We start from the raw sequence: 18,713 nt of genomic DNA on the forward strand, positions 1-18,713 counted from the left end.
ATATTATTCATAGATCCAATAAGATTATATTTAATAATAATAATAATAATAATAATAATAATAGTATTGTGTATTTAATATGTAATTTTTTATATTATTCAGATGATTAATATAATTAATAATACTATATTTAATAACACTAATTTTAATATTTATTGTTACATGTAGTTTTTATTATATATATATATATATTTATTACAAGCTGTATTTAAACAAATATTTTATTTATAATAATATTTAATCATGTTAAAATACTCTGATATTATTCATAGATCCAATAAGATTATATTTAATAATAATAATAATAATAATAATAATAATAATAATATAATAATAGTATTGTGTATTTAATATGTAATTTTTTATATTATTCAGATGATTAATATAATTAATAACACTATATTTAATAACACAAATTTTATATTCATTATTACATTTACAGTTTTTAATATGTGTGTGTATATATTACATGTTGTATTTAAACAAATAATTTATTTCTAATAATATTGAAAATAAAAATGATAAATAAAAACACGAATTTGAACATTATTACATTTACACTGTTTTTATATGTATACATACAGTACGTAGCATGCTGTATTTAAACAAATACTTTAAATTATAACAATATTTAATACTAATTTATTAATTAATAATTATTATTATCAGAATACACATTATTATTATTATTAATGAAAGCAATAAACCTTTTTAAGGAATTTTAACACAGTTACGCTTCACATTGTGCCCAAACAACACTTCTTTACTATGGTAAAAATACAGTAATAGTCGGCCTCAATGGCGTATCGCTTTAGACAAACATCAGCATTGATCAAAACAGTTTTCCGCTGAGGAAACGAGATCGCTTGAGTTATATCTGGATGCTGTGAATGATAAATCAGAGACGACGCGTCTCACTCCAATAACTCACTTCAGTAACATCAGTCATATCAAATAATATCTGTGATGAAAATAAGCCAGTGTTGGGTGTTAATGAAGCCCACAGATCAATACAGCGATCCTATCAGACTCATTAAGACGGCCGGTGTGTCGAACACATGTGTTTCCGGCGGTTTGTCATGTTGAATGTTGGAGCTGTGATTTGAGACTGGATGAAATATCTGGAGTCTGTGTGTTTCTGTCTCGCTGTTTATCGATTCTACAGTGGCTCTTAAAGCGGGCCAATCTTTCAAACCGCTGGACTGCATCCAAACACACGCTTTTCCACCTAAAAACACTTCTGGAACAACATTACTGCGGGATTCAGCATGTATACTGTTTTTGGGGTAGTAGTAATTTTACTAAATTGATCAGTTTTCATTCGATCAATCTGTTTTCTCTCACATAAAAGAAGTCCGATTCATTTGAGTGAATCGATTCCTTTGAACGGTTCATGCAAATAAACGATTCACTGAACTTAGCGATTCCATTGCATCTTCTTTAGTGAAACATTTTTTGTAATTATTATTAATGCATTTAATAATCTTACATTTAATAATAACGATACTATAATAATTATTAAATAATAAATCTTTATTTAACAAAAATGTTTTAAATATATATTTTCAACATGCAGTTGTGTAAAGTACAATTGTATATTATAAGATTTTTAAAAAGGTTTTCAATTATTTATTACATACAGTATTTATTGCATATGAAAAATATTTTGATAAAAACTTTTTCATTATTATTATGAATAATACATTTTTTTTCTTTTACACAATAAAGGTCTGATTCATTTTCGATGATTCAAATTGACTATATAAACTATAAATTGATTCCTTCAGACGGTTCACATAAATTTACATTATATATATGTATATATATATATATATATATATATATATATATACATACATATTTATCCATTATAATTTAATATTTAATATTTTAATATTATTTAATAATAATCTTCATATTATTTTATAATATTTTATTTATTATATATTTAAAAATATTGCATCTAAACAATTATTTTATAATACATATTTTTAAATAATTTTTAATATCATTATTAATATTATTGTTATTATTACTATTATAGTAATATAATACTATAATAGTAATAATATTATACTAGTATTAATTTTTTTTCATAATTTCATTATCATTATTATCATTATTATTATTATTATTATTATAAAAAAAAAATGGCAAAAGTTGTGTAAAGTACAATCAAGTACAATTGCATATTTTATGACTTTTTTATATATAATTTAATATTATTATACATTTATATATTGGATATAAACAATTATTTTTATAATAAATACTTCTTCATACTTTTTAATTTCATTATTATTATTATTATTAAATTGCATCTTGTTTAGTGAATTCATTTTGTAATTATTATTAATACAATAACCTTACATTTAATAATACTATAATGATACTATAATGTATTATCAAACAATAATCTTTATATTATTCAGATTATTAACAACACTATATTTAATAATTATTATTAAATAATATTTAATAAATATTTTTAACATGCAGTTGTGTAAAATACAATTGTATATTATACGATTTATTTTAATATTATTTATTATATATTGCATATAAACAATTATTTTATAAAAAAGCACAAATACTTTTCATAATTTTTAGTTTCATTATTATTTTTATTAATGCATTTAATTATTTGTCGAACTATCGTTTTCTCCTTTTAAACAAAAAGTCTTATTCATTTTAATTGATTCAAACTGATTCCTTTAGACGGTTCACATTCATAAATGATTCTCATCTTGTCTAGTGAAACATTTTGTTAAATATATTGTTTATTGTAATTATTATTTCATTTAATAACATTGATTTTCATATTAATCAACAGGTGTAATAATATAAGTAATATAAATAATATAATAATAATAATGCATTCAATATTAATTATGAAATATTTTATTTATTATTAAATAACATTGTTAAACATGCGGTTAATTATATATTTATTTTTATTATAATATTTAAATATTCATTATAATAAAACGATTTTAAACATTTACTATATACATTATACACAATTTTATTTTTTTTTAACAAATTTTATTTGTCCCATTTTAATTGTTTTTGGATGCTTCATGTAAATAAACATTACGGTACACCAATCAAACACACGATTCAGCGATTCTGCCATTATTTCGACCTAAATTTGTGAGAAATTCAGTATCCCACAATGCAATGCAATGGATTTTAATTTCAAAGAAGCTGGAAACAAACATTCTCATTCATAATGCACATGATTTCACATACTATTTTTTTTAATACAGTAGTATGCGTTATAGAGTTTAGACTGTGCATTATGCAGCACGCTAGTATTAGATATTTTAGACAGAGCCAATGACTTTTAAATTCTATAATGTGAAACAGAAAGCTGAGGGAAGCCACCCACGCATATAAACACACACAAACACACACAGAACTAAGACACCATGAAATTAGAGTATCAGACGCTCTTGTATTGCAAAATCAGCTGCTCTTGTTTGCTGCATTCAACCCCATTTATCAGCGAAAGCAGACGCATGTGAGCTTACTGGGGTCTTTTTCTCAGGAGAAATATCTGAGGAGCTGAAAACTTCAGTAAAAGTCTCCATTATCCTCTAGAAGAACGCCATATAAGAACCATTTTGGTTCCTCAAAGAACCAAGTGTGAAGAACATTGTTTCCATGGAACCAACAAAAGCCGATAAAGTTTACATTCCCCTTTCGGAATCTGCAAAATGTTAATTATTTTAGCCAAATAAGAGGAATCACACAAAATGCATGTTATTTTTTATTTAGTACGGCCCTGAAGAAGCTATTTCACATAAAAGATGTTTACATATAGTCCACAAGAGAAAATAATAGTTGAATTTATACAAATTGAACCCTGTTCAAAAGTTTACACCCCCTTGATTCTTAATACTGTGTTGAACACTTAAACTGCCTGCTGTTCTTCAGAAAAGTTATTCAGGTCTCACAAATTCTTTGGTTTTTCAGCATTTTTGTGTGTTTGAACTCTTTCCAACAACGACTGGATGATTTTGAGATCCATCTTTTCACACTGAGGACAACTGAGGGACTCATATGCAACTATTAAAGAAGGTTCAAACACTCATTGATGCTCCAGAAGGAAAAAAACATGGATTAAAACAGGGTTTCTGCAGATATAAGTGAATTTTAAGACCTTTTTAATACCACCTATGAAATTTAAGACCTACACCTGTAATGAAAATACACATTATATTACATACATTTATGTAATATTTAATGTGTTTAATGTAAAAAGTAAACAAACTTTTAAATACAGTGAACTTTTCATATCAGTAGATACTATTTCACACAAAATAGAGATTTTTGGTGGTGTAAACAATTGATTCTAAAGCAATATTTTCATTAGCGCTCTATTGGCTGTTACATACTTAAATCGGCATATTTTATTTACCTTTATATATACACTACCGGTCAAAAGTTTGGGGTCAGTAAGAGTTGTAATGTTTTTAAAGAAAGTCTCTTACAGTCATCAGTGCTGCATTTATTTAATCAAAAATATAGAAAAAAACTGTAATATTGCGAAATGTTATTACAATATAAAATAATGGTTTCTATTGTAATATACTTTAAAATTTAATTTATTCCTGTGATGCAAAGCTGAATTTTCATCAGCCATTACTTCAGTCTTAAGTGTCACATGATCATTCAGAAATCATTCTAATATACTGATTTATTATTAGAATGATCTATATTGGATCTATATTGGATTATATATTGCAACAGTTGCCCTGCAATGTATTTATTTAGAAATTGTGAGATTTCTTCAGGATTCTTTGATGAATAATAAGCTCAAAAGAACAGCTTTTATTCAAAATATAAATATTTTCTAACAATGTATTTGCTATCACTTTTTAATAATTTAACACACCCTTGGTGAAAAGTATTAATTTCTTTCAAAAAAAAAAAAAGAAGAAGAAGAAGAAGAAAAACTTTTTACCGGTAGTGTATATATAATTTTTTTTTTTTTACACTTTTGAAATTATTACAATTTATCAATACATTCTATAGGGCTGTTAGCAGTCAGATTACATTTACACTGCAATATTAAAAGTGCAATAAATGATGTTATGAGATTAATATTTTAAATACATTCATGAATATACAAATAAGAAATGTTACATACTTTTAAACATACTAAACTTCCAGCAGGTCTGCTCTGACCCTCATTTTGGAATTTTCGTTGGTGAAACAGAACAAAACAGTAAATATTTTGTCGAAAATGTAAGTAACTTAATAACTACTTGTTTATTGAACTAAAATCACTGTAACATTTGCAATCGTGAGAATATTCAGCTAAAAGCTCCCTTGGTATAGGCTATTACTGAACTATATCATCTTATAAATAAACTATACATTTTGAATTTTTACCTTTTACCAGAGTTTCTTTATGTGTGCTGTTATGCTCTTTTGTTTTGAAGTCTCTCACAAAGGGACGAACAGAGCGATTTTGATACCAGAAATACACTATCCACTATCCGGTGAAAACTTTTGGAATTTAAAGATGAGGGTAAATTTAACTTAGTTTGTCTTCTGGGAAACATGTATCTTCTGTAGCTTCTGAAGGGCAGTACTAAATGACGAAAATATGATATTTAGGTAAAATAAGAAAAAATGTACACATCTCCATTCTGTTCAAAAGTTTGTGTAAAAGTGTTTTTCTGTTAATTGAAATATCTGTGATGAAATGCCTATTCTATTTTATTTTATACTTATAAGCTACACATTAACATAGTGTACTGAGAACTTATAAAGTTTGTAATTCGCACAATACAAGCTATTAGTTTGTTTTATGTTTAGCTATTTAGTACACTGTTAGGACAGAAACAAGTATAAAGGGTCTATAAGACAAAAATAAGACAACAACAAATAAAGGCCTTATAAATAGCTTGTAATGGCATACAAGTCCATAACTAGTCACTTACAAATGCAGTTATTAGTCTTTAATTACTGTCTAATTCCTGATCCTTAAAATAAAGTGTTACCAAAAGTTTTCACCCGCCAACTTTTAATGCATGTATTTTTCCTTCTGGAGCATCAGTGAGTGTTTGAACCTTCTGTAATAGTTGCATATGAGTCCCTCAGGTGTCCTCAGTGTGAAAAGATGCATCTCAAAATCATACAATCATTATTGGAAAGGGTTCAAGTACACAAAAATGCTGAAAAACAAATACTTTGTGGGACCTGAAGGATTTTTTCTGAAGAACAGCAGGTAGTTTAACTGTTCAGGACAAACAAGGGACTCATGAACAGCTATCACTAAACAAAAAAACACAGCTGTGGATCATTCAGGTAACAACACTGTTTTAAGAATCAAGGGGATGGAAATAGTTGAACTCCGTTCAAAAGTTATTTTCTATTGTGGACTATATGTAAACCTCTTCTATGTGAAATATCTTTTTTAAGTCAGTACTAAATAAACAATAACATGCATTTTGTGTGACCTCTCTTATTTTGCTAAAATAATTAACATTTTGCAGAATCTGAAAGGGGGATGTAAAGGTTTGACCTCAACTGTATGTGTTTTGTGTGTGTCTCACCCAGCGATATCTTCTCTCCAGAGTCGGCGGGCAGCAGAAACACCAGCAGTGCGAGAGTGGAGATCAGGACGCATGGGATCAGCAGATTGAGGCCGTAGTACAGCGTCCTCCTCCTCATGACCACAGTGAAGGTGACGTCAGGATACGGCTCCTTACAGCAGTCGTAGAACTTCTCGTTCCTCCTGCCTGGAACCTCTGCAACACACACACAAACACAAACGTCATTCTAGCAAGACCCTGGTGACCACTCATTAGACCCTAGGTATTGTGCACATCACTCATATTTTCTTAGAAAAAAATAATAATTCTGCATGTATAATTTAAAATACATCTGTAGATGTGCATTCAAACACCATTTAGTGTCTGTCTAGTGTTTATTCTATACCAAAAATAGAAAATAGAGTCAAAAAGAAAATAATCAAATGGTAAAGAATCAAACTAAACCAAAAAAAAAAAGATTAATCAAAGACAAAAGAATCAAATAGAACTGAATTAAAAGCAAAATTTTAAAAGAACTGAATCACAGCAGAATCAGTGTTGTTTTTGACAACCATCTTAGATTTAGTCTTAGTCTTAGTCTTTTGGACTAAAATGCTTCTTAGTTTTAGTCAAATTTTAGTCGACGAAAAGTCAAAAAGGTTTTAGTCTAGTTTTAGTCAAAAAAAGGGAAAAAAGTAGTCTTTTAACAAATTAATGTAGGTCAGTAAGTATTTTGCTGTTGGGTAGTGTCACTTATAAGTTGTGAAAATAGCAGATCTATAGTTCAACACAATGTGAGCCTCCGGATCTACTATTTTCACCAATAATTACAATAATGAAGGTATGTTTTAGAACATAAAAGACAAACAAGGATGGAATGCTAAAACGGCTTGCCATACTAGTATAGCAAAGAGTATTTAATGCTAAACGGCTTGCCATAGCGGCAGATACTTTTTAAGTTTTAATTGGCATGCACAATAAGCGGAAATGTCATGCATTTTAAACGTCTGACGGACCACCCACTAACATTTTCGTCTATTCTCGTCTCGTCAACGAAAACTCACACACGTCTCGTCATGTTTTAGTCATCAACGAGCCATTTTTATCTCGTCATCGTCTCGTTATCGTCATGAAAAAAAGTGGCGTCAACGAAATGATTTCGTCATCGTCATCGTTGACGAAAACAACACTGAGCAGAATCAAACTGAATTAAAAGCAAAACATCAGACATAACAGAATCAAATAGAATAATCAAAACGAAACAAAAAGAATCAAACAAAATAAAAAACAAACTAATTAAACAGAACAGAATCGAATAGAATAGAATCAAGACAACAGAATCAAAAACAGACAATTTAAACTCAACAGAATCAAACAGAATTAAAAGCAAAAACACAAAAAGAATCAAACACAACAATCAAAAAGAATAAAAACAAACAAACAAATAAAACACAACAGAATCAAAAACAAAGAAATTAAAGAGAACACAGTCAAACAGAATCAATCACAAAAGAATCAAGCAGAACTGAATCAAAAACCAAATCTAACAGAACAGAATCACAACAAAATCAAAAACATCGAACATAAAAAATCAAATAGAATCAAGCGAAAACAAACAACTGAAACAGAACAGAACCAACACAACAGAAGAAAAAACAGACAATTCAAACACAACAGAATCAAACCTGAATTAAAAGCAAAAATATCAAACACAGAAGAATCAATCACAACAGAATCAAATAAAACTGAATCAAAACCCAAATCTAACAGAACTGAATCACAACAGAATCAAAAACAAACAAAACATGACAGAATCAAAAAGAATAAAAAAACAACCAAATTAAACAGAACAGAATCAAAAACAAACAAAACACAACAGAATCAAAAACAAAGAAATTAAAGAGAACACAGTCAAACAGAATCAATCACAAAAGAATCAAACAGAACTGAATCAAAAACCAAATCTAACAGAACAGAATCACAACAAAATCAAAAACATCGAACATAAAAAAATAAAATAGAATCAAACGAAAACAAACAACTGAAACAGAACAGAACCAACACAACAGAAGAAAAAACAGACAATTTAAATGCAACAGAATTAAACCTGAATTAAAAGCAAAAATATCAAACACAGAAGAATCAATAACAACAGAATCAAATAAAACTGAATCAAAAACCAAATCTAACAGAACTGAATCACAACAGAATCAAAAACATCAAACATAACAAAATCAAAAACAAACAAATTAAACATGACAGAACCAAAAAGGAATAAAAAACAACCAACATTAAACATAACAGAATCAAAAACAAACAAATTAAACATGACAGAACCAAAAAGGAATAAAAAACAACCAACATCAAACATAACAAAATCAAAAACAAACAAATTAAACATGACAGAACCAAAAAGGAATAAAAAACAACCAACATTAAACAGAACAGAATCAAAAACAAACAAAACACAAAAGAAACAAAAACAAAGAAATTAAAGAGAACACAGTCAAACAGAATCAATCACAAAAGAATCAAACAAAACTGAATCAAAAACCAAATCTAACAGAACTGAATCACAACAAAATCAAAAACATCAAACATAAAAAAATAAAATAGAATCAAGCGAAAACAAACAACTGAAACAGAACAGAACCAACACAACAGAACAGAAAACAGACAATTCAAATGCAACAGAATCAAACCTGAATTAAAAGCAAAAATATCAAACACAGAAGAATCAATAACAACAGAATCAAATAAAACTGAATCAAAAACCAAATCTAACAGAACTGAATCACAACAGAATCAAAAACATCAAACATAACAAAATCAAAAACAAACAAATTAAACATGACAGAACCAAAAAGAATAAAAAACAACCAAATTAAACATAACAGAATCAAAAACAAACAAAACACAAAAGAAACAAAAACAAAGAAATTAAAGAGAACACAGTCAAACAGAATCAATCACAAAAGAATCAAACAGAACTGAATCAAAAACCAAATCTAACAGAACTGAATCACAACAAAATCAAAAACATCAAACATAAAAAATCAAATAGAATCAAACGAAAACAAACAACTGAAACAGAACAGAACCAACACAACAGAATAAAAAACAGACAATTTAAATGCAACAGAATTAAACCTGAATTAAAAGCAAAAAATCAAACACAGAAGAATCAATAACAACAGAATCAAATAAAACTGAATCAAAAACCAAATCTAACAGAACTGAATCACAACAGAATCAAAAACATCAAACATAACAAAATCAAAAACAAACAAATTAAACATGACAGAACCAAAAAGAATAAAAAACAACCAAATTAAACAGAACAGAATCAAAAACAAAGAAATTAAAGAGAACACAGTCAAACAGAATCAATCACAAAAGAATCAAACAGAACTGAATCAAAAACCAAATCTAACAGAACAGAATCACAACAGAATCAAAAACATCAAACATAACAAAATCAAAAACAAACAAATTAAACATGACAGAACCAAAAAGAATAAAAAACAACCAAATTAAACACAACAGAATCAAAAACAAAGAAATTAAAGAGAACACAGTCAAACAGAATCAATCACAAAAGAATCAAACAGAACTGAATCAAAAACCAAATCTAACAGAACTGAATCACAACAGAATTAAAAACAAACAAATTAAACATAACAGAATCAAAAACAACAGAATCAATCAAATTAAAATCAAAAACATCAAACAAAACAGAATTAAACAAAATCAAAAACAAACAAATGAAACAGAACAGAATCAAATAGAAAGAAAAAACATCAAACATAACAGAATCAAACACCACTAAATCAAAAAAAAAAGCAACCAAATTAAACAGAACAGAATCAAAAACAACAGAATCAAAAATAATCAAACACAGAAGAACCAAAAACTGACAAATAAAACACAACAGAATCAAACAAAACTAAATCAAATAGAATAAAAAAAGCAACCAAATTAAACAGAACAGAATCAAAAACAACAGAATCAAAAATAATCAAACTCAGAAGAACCAAAAACTGACAAACACAACAGAATCAAAACAAATAAATTAAACAGAAGTAAGTCAGAATCAAGTTAAATCAATCAGAATCAAACACAACGAACAGAATCAAATCAACATATCAAAACAGAATTAAACAGAACAGATAAAATAAACAGAATCAAAAAAGTCAAACACAACAGAATTAAACAGAACAAACTAAAAAAGAACAGATAAGAGAATCAAACAAAAAAAATAACCGAACACAACCGATTCAAACTAAATAGAATCAGAGTCAAAACAACTGAATCAAGTAAAATCAAACAGAATCAAAAACAAATGCCTCGAACAGAACAGAACCAAAGAGAATCAAACACACCAGAATCAAATCAACAATAATTCAAACTTATTACAGAACAAACTAAATCAAAAACAAACACAACAAACTTTTTTGTTCTGCTGTCAATAAACACCTTAAATTTACTGTTAAGATCTTTTAATCAGTTTTGTTTTTTTTGGTAAACTTGTAGAAATATTGTGTTCATGAGGACAGAAATCCTAGTGTGCATTTTAGCAAATCAGAATAAGTCATTACATCGTCTAATTAATATTCATGAGTCAAGACAAACTCTAATATGTCACCAAGTCCAATCTTCTTATTTTACGTAACACTGAAATTAAACAAACTCTCTACGGCTTCTGGCAATTATAATCTGCACAAGTGATGCTCTGGAAGACAGAAATGTCAGATCCGTATCAGGGCATCTTGTGAAATGCTGATTATTTACAAATGGATGATTTTACATGCAGACTGTTTTAAGAGAGTGTTTTAAATCCGCGTTTCCTCTATATTTGTGTGTGTATGAAATTATGCATGATTATGTAAAACTATTATGTAAAACTTGTTTGTTTTCACCCAGAGTTTCTGAACATCTGCCTTGACTCACATCTCACTATGATACTATAAGGATTATTAAATGATTCATATATGAATAACTAATTAACATATTACGATTATAATATACTTTTATTTTAGTTAATTAAAAAAATAGACAAAAACACAACAAAATTATTTAAACTTAAAAAAAAAATCAAAATAAGAAATATATTATTATATATAATTTTTTTTATTAAAATGTAATCATTAAATTATATATAACTGAATTACATATCAAAACTAAAATAATCAAATAAAAGTAATAATAAATACAATTAATAAAAACAAAATATACACTTAAAAATACACAAAAAAATTCAACATGAATTTAAAAAAAGGAAAATGAAACTAATTCAAAATATTAATAAATAACACTGTTTTGGAACAATTGTACAATCTTGTGTTTTGGGGCATAAGCCATGGTAAAAGCATGGTATTTTTTGAAGTATATTCGAAAACCAAATAAATAATATGATATATGGTTGTATTAATGATTCAGTACCATCGTATCACCATCATGCATGACTGTAATGCGTGTAAAACTCACCAACCAGGTCCCATTCCCCGTTGGCGATGTATCCGGTGATATCGGCCTCCATCATCTGCAGGTCCAGAGACCATCCTCCATACGTCCACGAGCCGAACTTCAGATCGCAGCGCTGAACGTCAAACGGGAACCAGCGCACATCGATGTAGCAGGTGCTTTTAAAGATGCCTACAGAAGGTGCATTGTGGGAAATGTCGTATTAGTTTAGTCACGTATATCGCTCACAAATATCACTCACATTCTCTTCATTCACATGTTTTCAATCAAAAATACAACTCAGACAGAACAGAATCAAAAACAAACAAATTAACCACAACAGAATCAAATACATCAAACTCAACAGAATCAAACAGAATTAAAAGGAAAAACATTAAACACAAAATAATCAAATGCAACAGAATCAAATAGAACCAAACAAAACCTAATAAAAAAAGAAATCAAACAGAATCAAAAACTGGCAAATGAAACACAACAGAATCAAGCAGAATCAAAAACAAACAAATTAAACAGATTTAAATGGAATCAACACAACAGAATAAAACAGAATTAAAAGCAAAATCATCAAACTCAACAGAATCAAACAGAAATAAAAGCAAAAACACAAAAAAAATCTAACTGAATCAAACACAACAGAATAAAAAGAAAATCACAGAATCAATTCAAACTCAACAGAATCAAACATTAGAAGCAAAACTATTAAACACAAAATAATCAAATGCAACAGAATTAAATAGAACCAAACACGACTGAATAAAAAAATAATCAAAAACTGACAAATCAAACACAACAGAATCAAGCAGAATTAATCAAAAACAAACTAATTAAACACAACAGATTTAAATAGAATCAACACAACAGAATCAAAAACAGAAAATTCAAACACAGCAGAATCAAACAGAATTAAAAAGAATCAAACACAAAAGAATTGAACTGAATCAAACACAACAGAATCAAGCAGAATCAAAAACTGACAAATCAAACACAACAGAATAAAAAAGAATCAAACACAGAGGAATCAAAAACAGACAATTTTAAACAATAGAATCAAACAGAATTAAATTCAACAGAATCAAAAACAGACAAATCAAACACAACAGAATCAAATAGAACCAAAAACCGACGAATCAAACACAGAAGAATCAAAAACAAATTAAACACAACAGATTTAAATAGAATCAACACAACAGAATCAAACAGAATTAAAAGCAAAAACAACAAACACAAAAGAATCGAACACAACAGAATAAAAAAGAATCCAACACAGCAGCATTGAAAACTGAAAAATCAAATACAAAAGCATAACATATAATCAAAAAGCGACAAATTAAACACAATAGAATCAAATAGAATTATCAAACACAACAGAATAAAAAAGAACCAAATACAGAAAAATCAAAGACAGACAAATCATACACAGAAGAATCAAATAATCAAACACAACAGAATCAAAAACAGACAATTTAAACAATACAATCAAACAGAATTAAATTCAACAGAACCAAAAACAGACAAGTCAAACACAACAAAATCAAATAGAACCAAAAAGCGACAAATCAAACACTGAAGAATAAAAAACAAACAAATTAAACAAAACAGAATCAAAAATAATCAAACAAAGAAGAATAAAAAAGAATCAAATACAGCAGAATCAAAAACAGACAAATCAAACACAATAGAATCCAATAGAATCAAACACAACAGAATCAAAAACAGACAAATTAAACGAAACAGAATCAAAAACAGACAAATTAAATGAAACAGAATCAAAAACAGACAAATCAAACACAACAGAATCCAATAGAATCAAACACAACAGAATCAAAAACAAACAAATTAAACAAAACAGAATCAAAAACAGACAATTCAATAAATAGCATCAAACAGAATGAAATTCAACAGAATAAAAAAAGACAAATCAAACACAACGAAATTAAATAGAATCAAAAAGCAACAAATCAACACAACAGAATCAAACACAACTAAATCAAAAACAAACAAATTAAAAACAGAATCAAAAACAGACAAATCAAACAACAGAATCAAAAAGAATCAAACACAGAAGAATCAAAAACAGACAATTTAAACATCAGAATCAAACAGAATCAAAAACAGACAAATCAAACACAACTAAATCAAACAGAATCAAAAAAGCGACAAATTAAACACAATACAATCAAATAAAATCAAACACAACGGATTTAAAAAGAATCAAACACAGAAGAATCAAAAACAGACAATTTAAACAATAGAATCAAACAGAATCAAATTCAACAGAATCAAAAACAGACAAATCCAACACAACTAAATCAAAAACAAACAAATCAAACAACAGAATCAAAAAGAATCAAACACAGAAGAATAAAAAAAAACAATTTAAACATCAGAATCAAACAGAATCAAAAACAGACAAATCAAACACAATACAATCAAATAAAATCAAACACAACAGATTTAAAAAGAATCAAACACAGAAGAATCAAAAACAGACAATTCAAACAATAGAATCAAACACAGCAGAATCACAAACCAACAAATCAAACACAACATAAACAGAATTTAAAGCAAAAACACCAAACACAAAATAATCAAACTGAATTAAACACAACAGAAAGAATCAAATAGAATCAAACTAATCAAACAACAGAATCAAAAACATAACATTCAAAAACAACAGAAATAAACAGAATTAAAACATCACACACAAAAGATTCAGACAGAATCAAACTTAAACAAATCAAACACCACAGATTCAAAAAGTATCAAACACAACAGAATCAACCAGAAGCAAACAAAACCAAATCAAAAACAAATGCATCAAGAAAGAATCAACCATAACACCATTTTCTTCCTACTTAACTGTCCAAAACCAAAATGACACGAGATATTAAGACAAGTATTGCACTATACTATGAATATTTTGACAAGCTATTCTCAAACATAATTCCCCATGAATTGAACTAGACCAAAGTGTCCTCCCCTCTGAAGACAAAACTCTTTGAATCCAATTTGTTGTGAATCTGAAGTGGTTCCAGTCCCGTAATAAGGCCTCCGAACGTCTCCACACAGCCTCATGGGAAAAACGGATCGCTCACTGTCTCCTGATTTACATAAATCCCATCATGCCTCTCTTTCTGTACTCTCAGGCTGTACGGTGTGTGAGTGTTTGCATTGATTCCTGTCAGCGGACGGACAGACGGCGGTAATTGAAACAGCAGGTCAAAGTAGTTGTGTGTTTTCCAGATGACAGGTGAGTCCAGGTCACCCTGAACTTCTCTAACTAGACTAGAACTAGACTAGAGATGGATGTCACAGCCGCTGTCGTCAGCTCGTGAGGGAATGATCGTATTTATGAGCCGAACGAATGTCAACAGAGCAACAATGCTGGAATTACCTGTGGGAAACTCAGGATTTATGTTGAGCCCCGAATAAGATGATAAAAAATACATCAGGAAGGAATCAGCTGGAATCGTGTGAAAGTAGTATAGATACATTTTTATAACCTATCAGTTTAATGAATAATATATTTTTGAGCGACAAATTAAACACAACAGAATCAAATAGAATTATCAAACACAACAGAATAAAAAAGAACCAAATACAGAAAAATCAAAAACAGACAAATCATACACAGAAGAATCAAATAGAATCAAACACAACAGAATCAAAAAAGAATCAAAATACAGAAGAATCAATTTAAACAAAACAGAATCAAAAACAGACAAATCAAACACAACAGAATCAAAAAGAATCAAACAAAGAATCAAAAATAATCAAATACAGCAGAATCAAAAACAAACAAATTAAACAAAACTGAATCAAAACCAGACAAATTAAACAAAACAGAATCAAAAACAGACAATTCAATAAATAGCATCAAACAGAATGAAATTCAACAGAATTAAAAAAAGACAAATCAAACACAACGAAATTAAATCAAAAAGCAACAAATCAACACAATAGAATCAAACACAACTAAATCAAAAACAAACAAATTAAACAAAACAGAACCAAAAACAGACAAATCAAACAACAGAATCAAAAAGAATCAAACACAGAAGAATCAAAAACAGACAATTTAAACATCAGAATAAGATGATAAAAAATACATCAGGAAGGAATCAGCTGGAATCATGTGAAAGTAGTATAGATAAATTTTTATAACCTATCAGTTTAATGAATAATATATTTTTGAGTTTGAGTTTGGTTAATTACGCACATTAATTCCGCATGTTTTGGAAAGCAACGTGTGAGGCCAATCTTACTATTCTCATGATATTAAAAATAATAAAAATGTTTGGTAATTGAAATCCAGCTAAAAAAAATTAAACTTAGAACTGAAATAAGTTTAAGGTTAAGTACTAATATTAAAACTAAAACTGAAACTGAAATAAAATTATTTAAAACCAAAAATTAATAAAAATGAGAAACTGTGAAGTTGCATAAAATTACAATAGATATGTTTTTTTTTTCAGCACCTTCAAAAAATTAATGTAAACAAAGTAAAAACCTGTGCACATTCCTTTTTTATCATTTTAAAATCTTTGCTGTATTTTTATTTTTTTATTTTCTTTTAGAAAATTTACATCACCATCTTCCTTTGACCAAAGTGATTTTACCATTTTTTGTAAGTTTAATTTTGCTGTAGATTATACATACATTTTTAAATATATTTTAACATATTATTAAAACTATTATTATATTTAAAATTATTCTGCTACTAATTATTATTATTATTATAATTATTATAAATAAAACATTACAATTATTGTAGGAACAATTTTTGGTTTTTAATTTTTATGTAAACTTTACATTTTTGATAAATTTACAAAATGATCCCATATGGTTCTATTCTGTAAATATAGTGACATGACAATAACTGCATATCACAGATTATATCACATTATTATAGATTTTTTGTAGTTGCTATATGTTCAACACACTCAATACACTGGATAAAAAAAAAAAAAAAAAAAAATTATATATATATATCATATATTTTTAGTGTTACATGGTCTTTCAGAAATCATTCTAATATGCTGATTTTCTGTCTAAGAAACATTTATTATTATTATTATTATTATTATCAATAATTAAAACAGTTGAGTAAATTTTTTTTAGGGTTCTTTGATGAATTGAAATATCCAAATATCAGCATTTATCTGAAATAAAAAGCTTTTTTGTAACATTATACACTTTACCATTCAAAAGCTTGGAGTCAGTATAATTTTTTTAAAGGAAATTATAGAAATTAATACTTTTATTTTGCAAGGATGCTTTAAATTGAACAAAAGTGATGATAAAGACTTTTATAATGAAAAGATAACTATTTCAGATAAATGCTGTTTCCTGAACTTTCTATTGACCAAAGACCTGAAAAAATTATAAAAATAAAAATAATGTTTTTTGAGCAGCAAATCAGAATATTAGAATGATTTCTGAAGGATCATGTGACACTGAAGACTGCAGTAACGATGCCGAAAATTCAGCTTTGAAATCAAAGAAATAAATTACATTTTAAAATATATTCAAATAAAAAGCAGTTATTTTAAATAGTAAAAATATTTCAGCATTTTACAGCTTTTGCTGTACTTTGGATCGAGTAAATTCAGGCTTGGTTATAAGCATTAAAAATCTTACAGTGCAAAAACTTTTGACTGGCAGTGTATATAACAAATAACTAATATACTGTATACACAACTTAAACTGGAAACCCCATCGTAAAAGGCATTAATTGTGAGTTTTTGTCTATATTTTACCTGGTGGCAGGTACTGACAGTATCCAGACGAGTTGACCAGCACGTTTGTGTGAAAAGTTGCGTCAAATCTCTCATCAGCACTGTTAGAAACAAAACATATCAGTTTTCAATTGTTTTTGATCACAGCACCATTCCCAGACTTCCATGTGGAAAACCATCATGACACAGTGCAAACACACGTGACGCGTCCAAACTTCTGACGGCCGTGTAGCAGTTGGGAAGTGCATAACCCTGCAACTTTAGTGCGACAAACAGGTCCATAAAGCACAAGCGGCGTGAGTCTGGAGTCAGCCGTGTAAATCAGGGTTATTTAGGACGCCACAAAACTGCCAAAGATGAGTGACGGCGTTACGCTTCGGAGCGGAGAGAGAGACTTTCAGAGGGTCCAGATCACAGCCGTGACAACTATTAGAGGCAAACCCCTCATTCTCTCCACGTCCTCGCCACTTTCTGACACTCAGAGATGATGAGAACGTGTGCAAGAAGAGACTGCAGTCTCAGAAGCGGTGCATGCTGGGTAATCGTATCCACTAATGGTCTCAACAGTGATGGAATACAGAAATGGCTGCTATAATCTACAGTCCAACCAAAATTTATTCAGACAGCTTTTTAACATTTCTCACATTATCATTTGAAATCACAGTTTAGAAAATGGTAATAAAATGAAATGTAGACAAGAACTCAAGAGAACTGTGTCAGGACAAATTCATCTTGATAATGTCAGATAACTTTGATAGAAAGGTATGTAACAAAACTTGATCAGGTCAAAATGTCAGATCCAATTTTTGGCAACTAGCTTTAAAGTAAGTTTGTTTTTTTTATTTATTTTATGTCAAGTAACAAAAATAGTTTTAAGGTTTTGTCTTTATAATAACAAATTCTGCAGTCATAAAATCAAGACATTTTTTATTAACTGTTTTTA

The 18,713-nt window shown here is 28.3% G+C and overlaps 1 protein-coding gene across 1 annotated transcript in view; it reads right to left on the minus strand.

The window, feature by feature from the left end:
- LOC141301029 (CHRNA7-FAM7A fusion protein-like) overlaps window positions 1-18,052 on the minus strand; it is an 18,837-nt gene extending 785 nt beyond the window's left edge. Inside the window, exons 1-4 of the mRNA XM_073831283.1 lie at window positions 17,916-18,052; window positions 17,792-17,871; window positions 12,036-12,203; window positions 6,570-6,764 (exon numbers count right to left, since the gene is read on the minus strand). Coding sequence (XP_073687384.1) covers window positions 6,570-6,764; window positions 12,036-12,203; window positions 17,792-17,871; window positions 17,916-18,052 — 580 coding nt within the window. The remainder of the gene's footprint in view (window positions 1-6,569; window positions 6,765-12,035; window positions 12,204-17,791; window positions 17,872-17,915) is intronic.
- Between the last annotated feature and the right edge of the window lie 661 nt (window positions 18,053-18,713).

This window comes from Garra rufa, chromosome 25, assembly GCF_049309525.1.
Source record: "Garra rufa chromosome 25, GarRuf1.0, whole genome shotgun sequence".
In the NCBI taxonomy this organism is placed as follows: domain Eukaryota; kingdom Metazoa; phylum Chordata; class Actinopteri; order Cypriniformes; family Cyprinidae; genus Garra; species Garra rufa.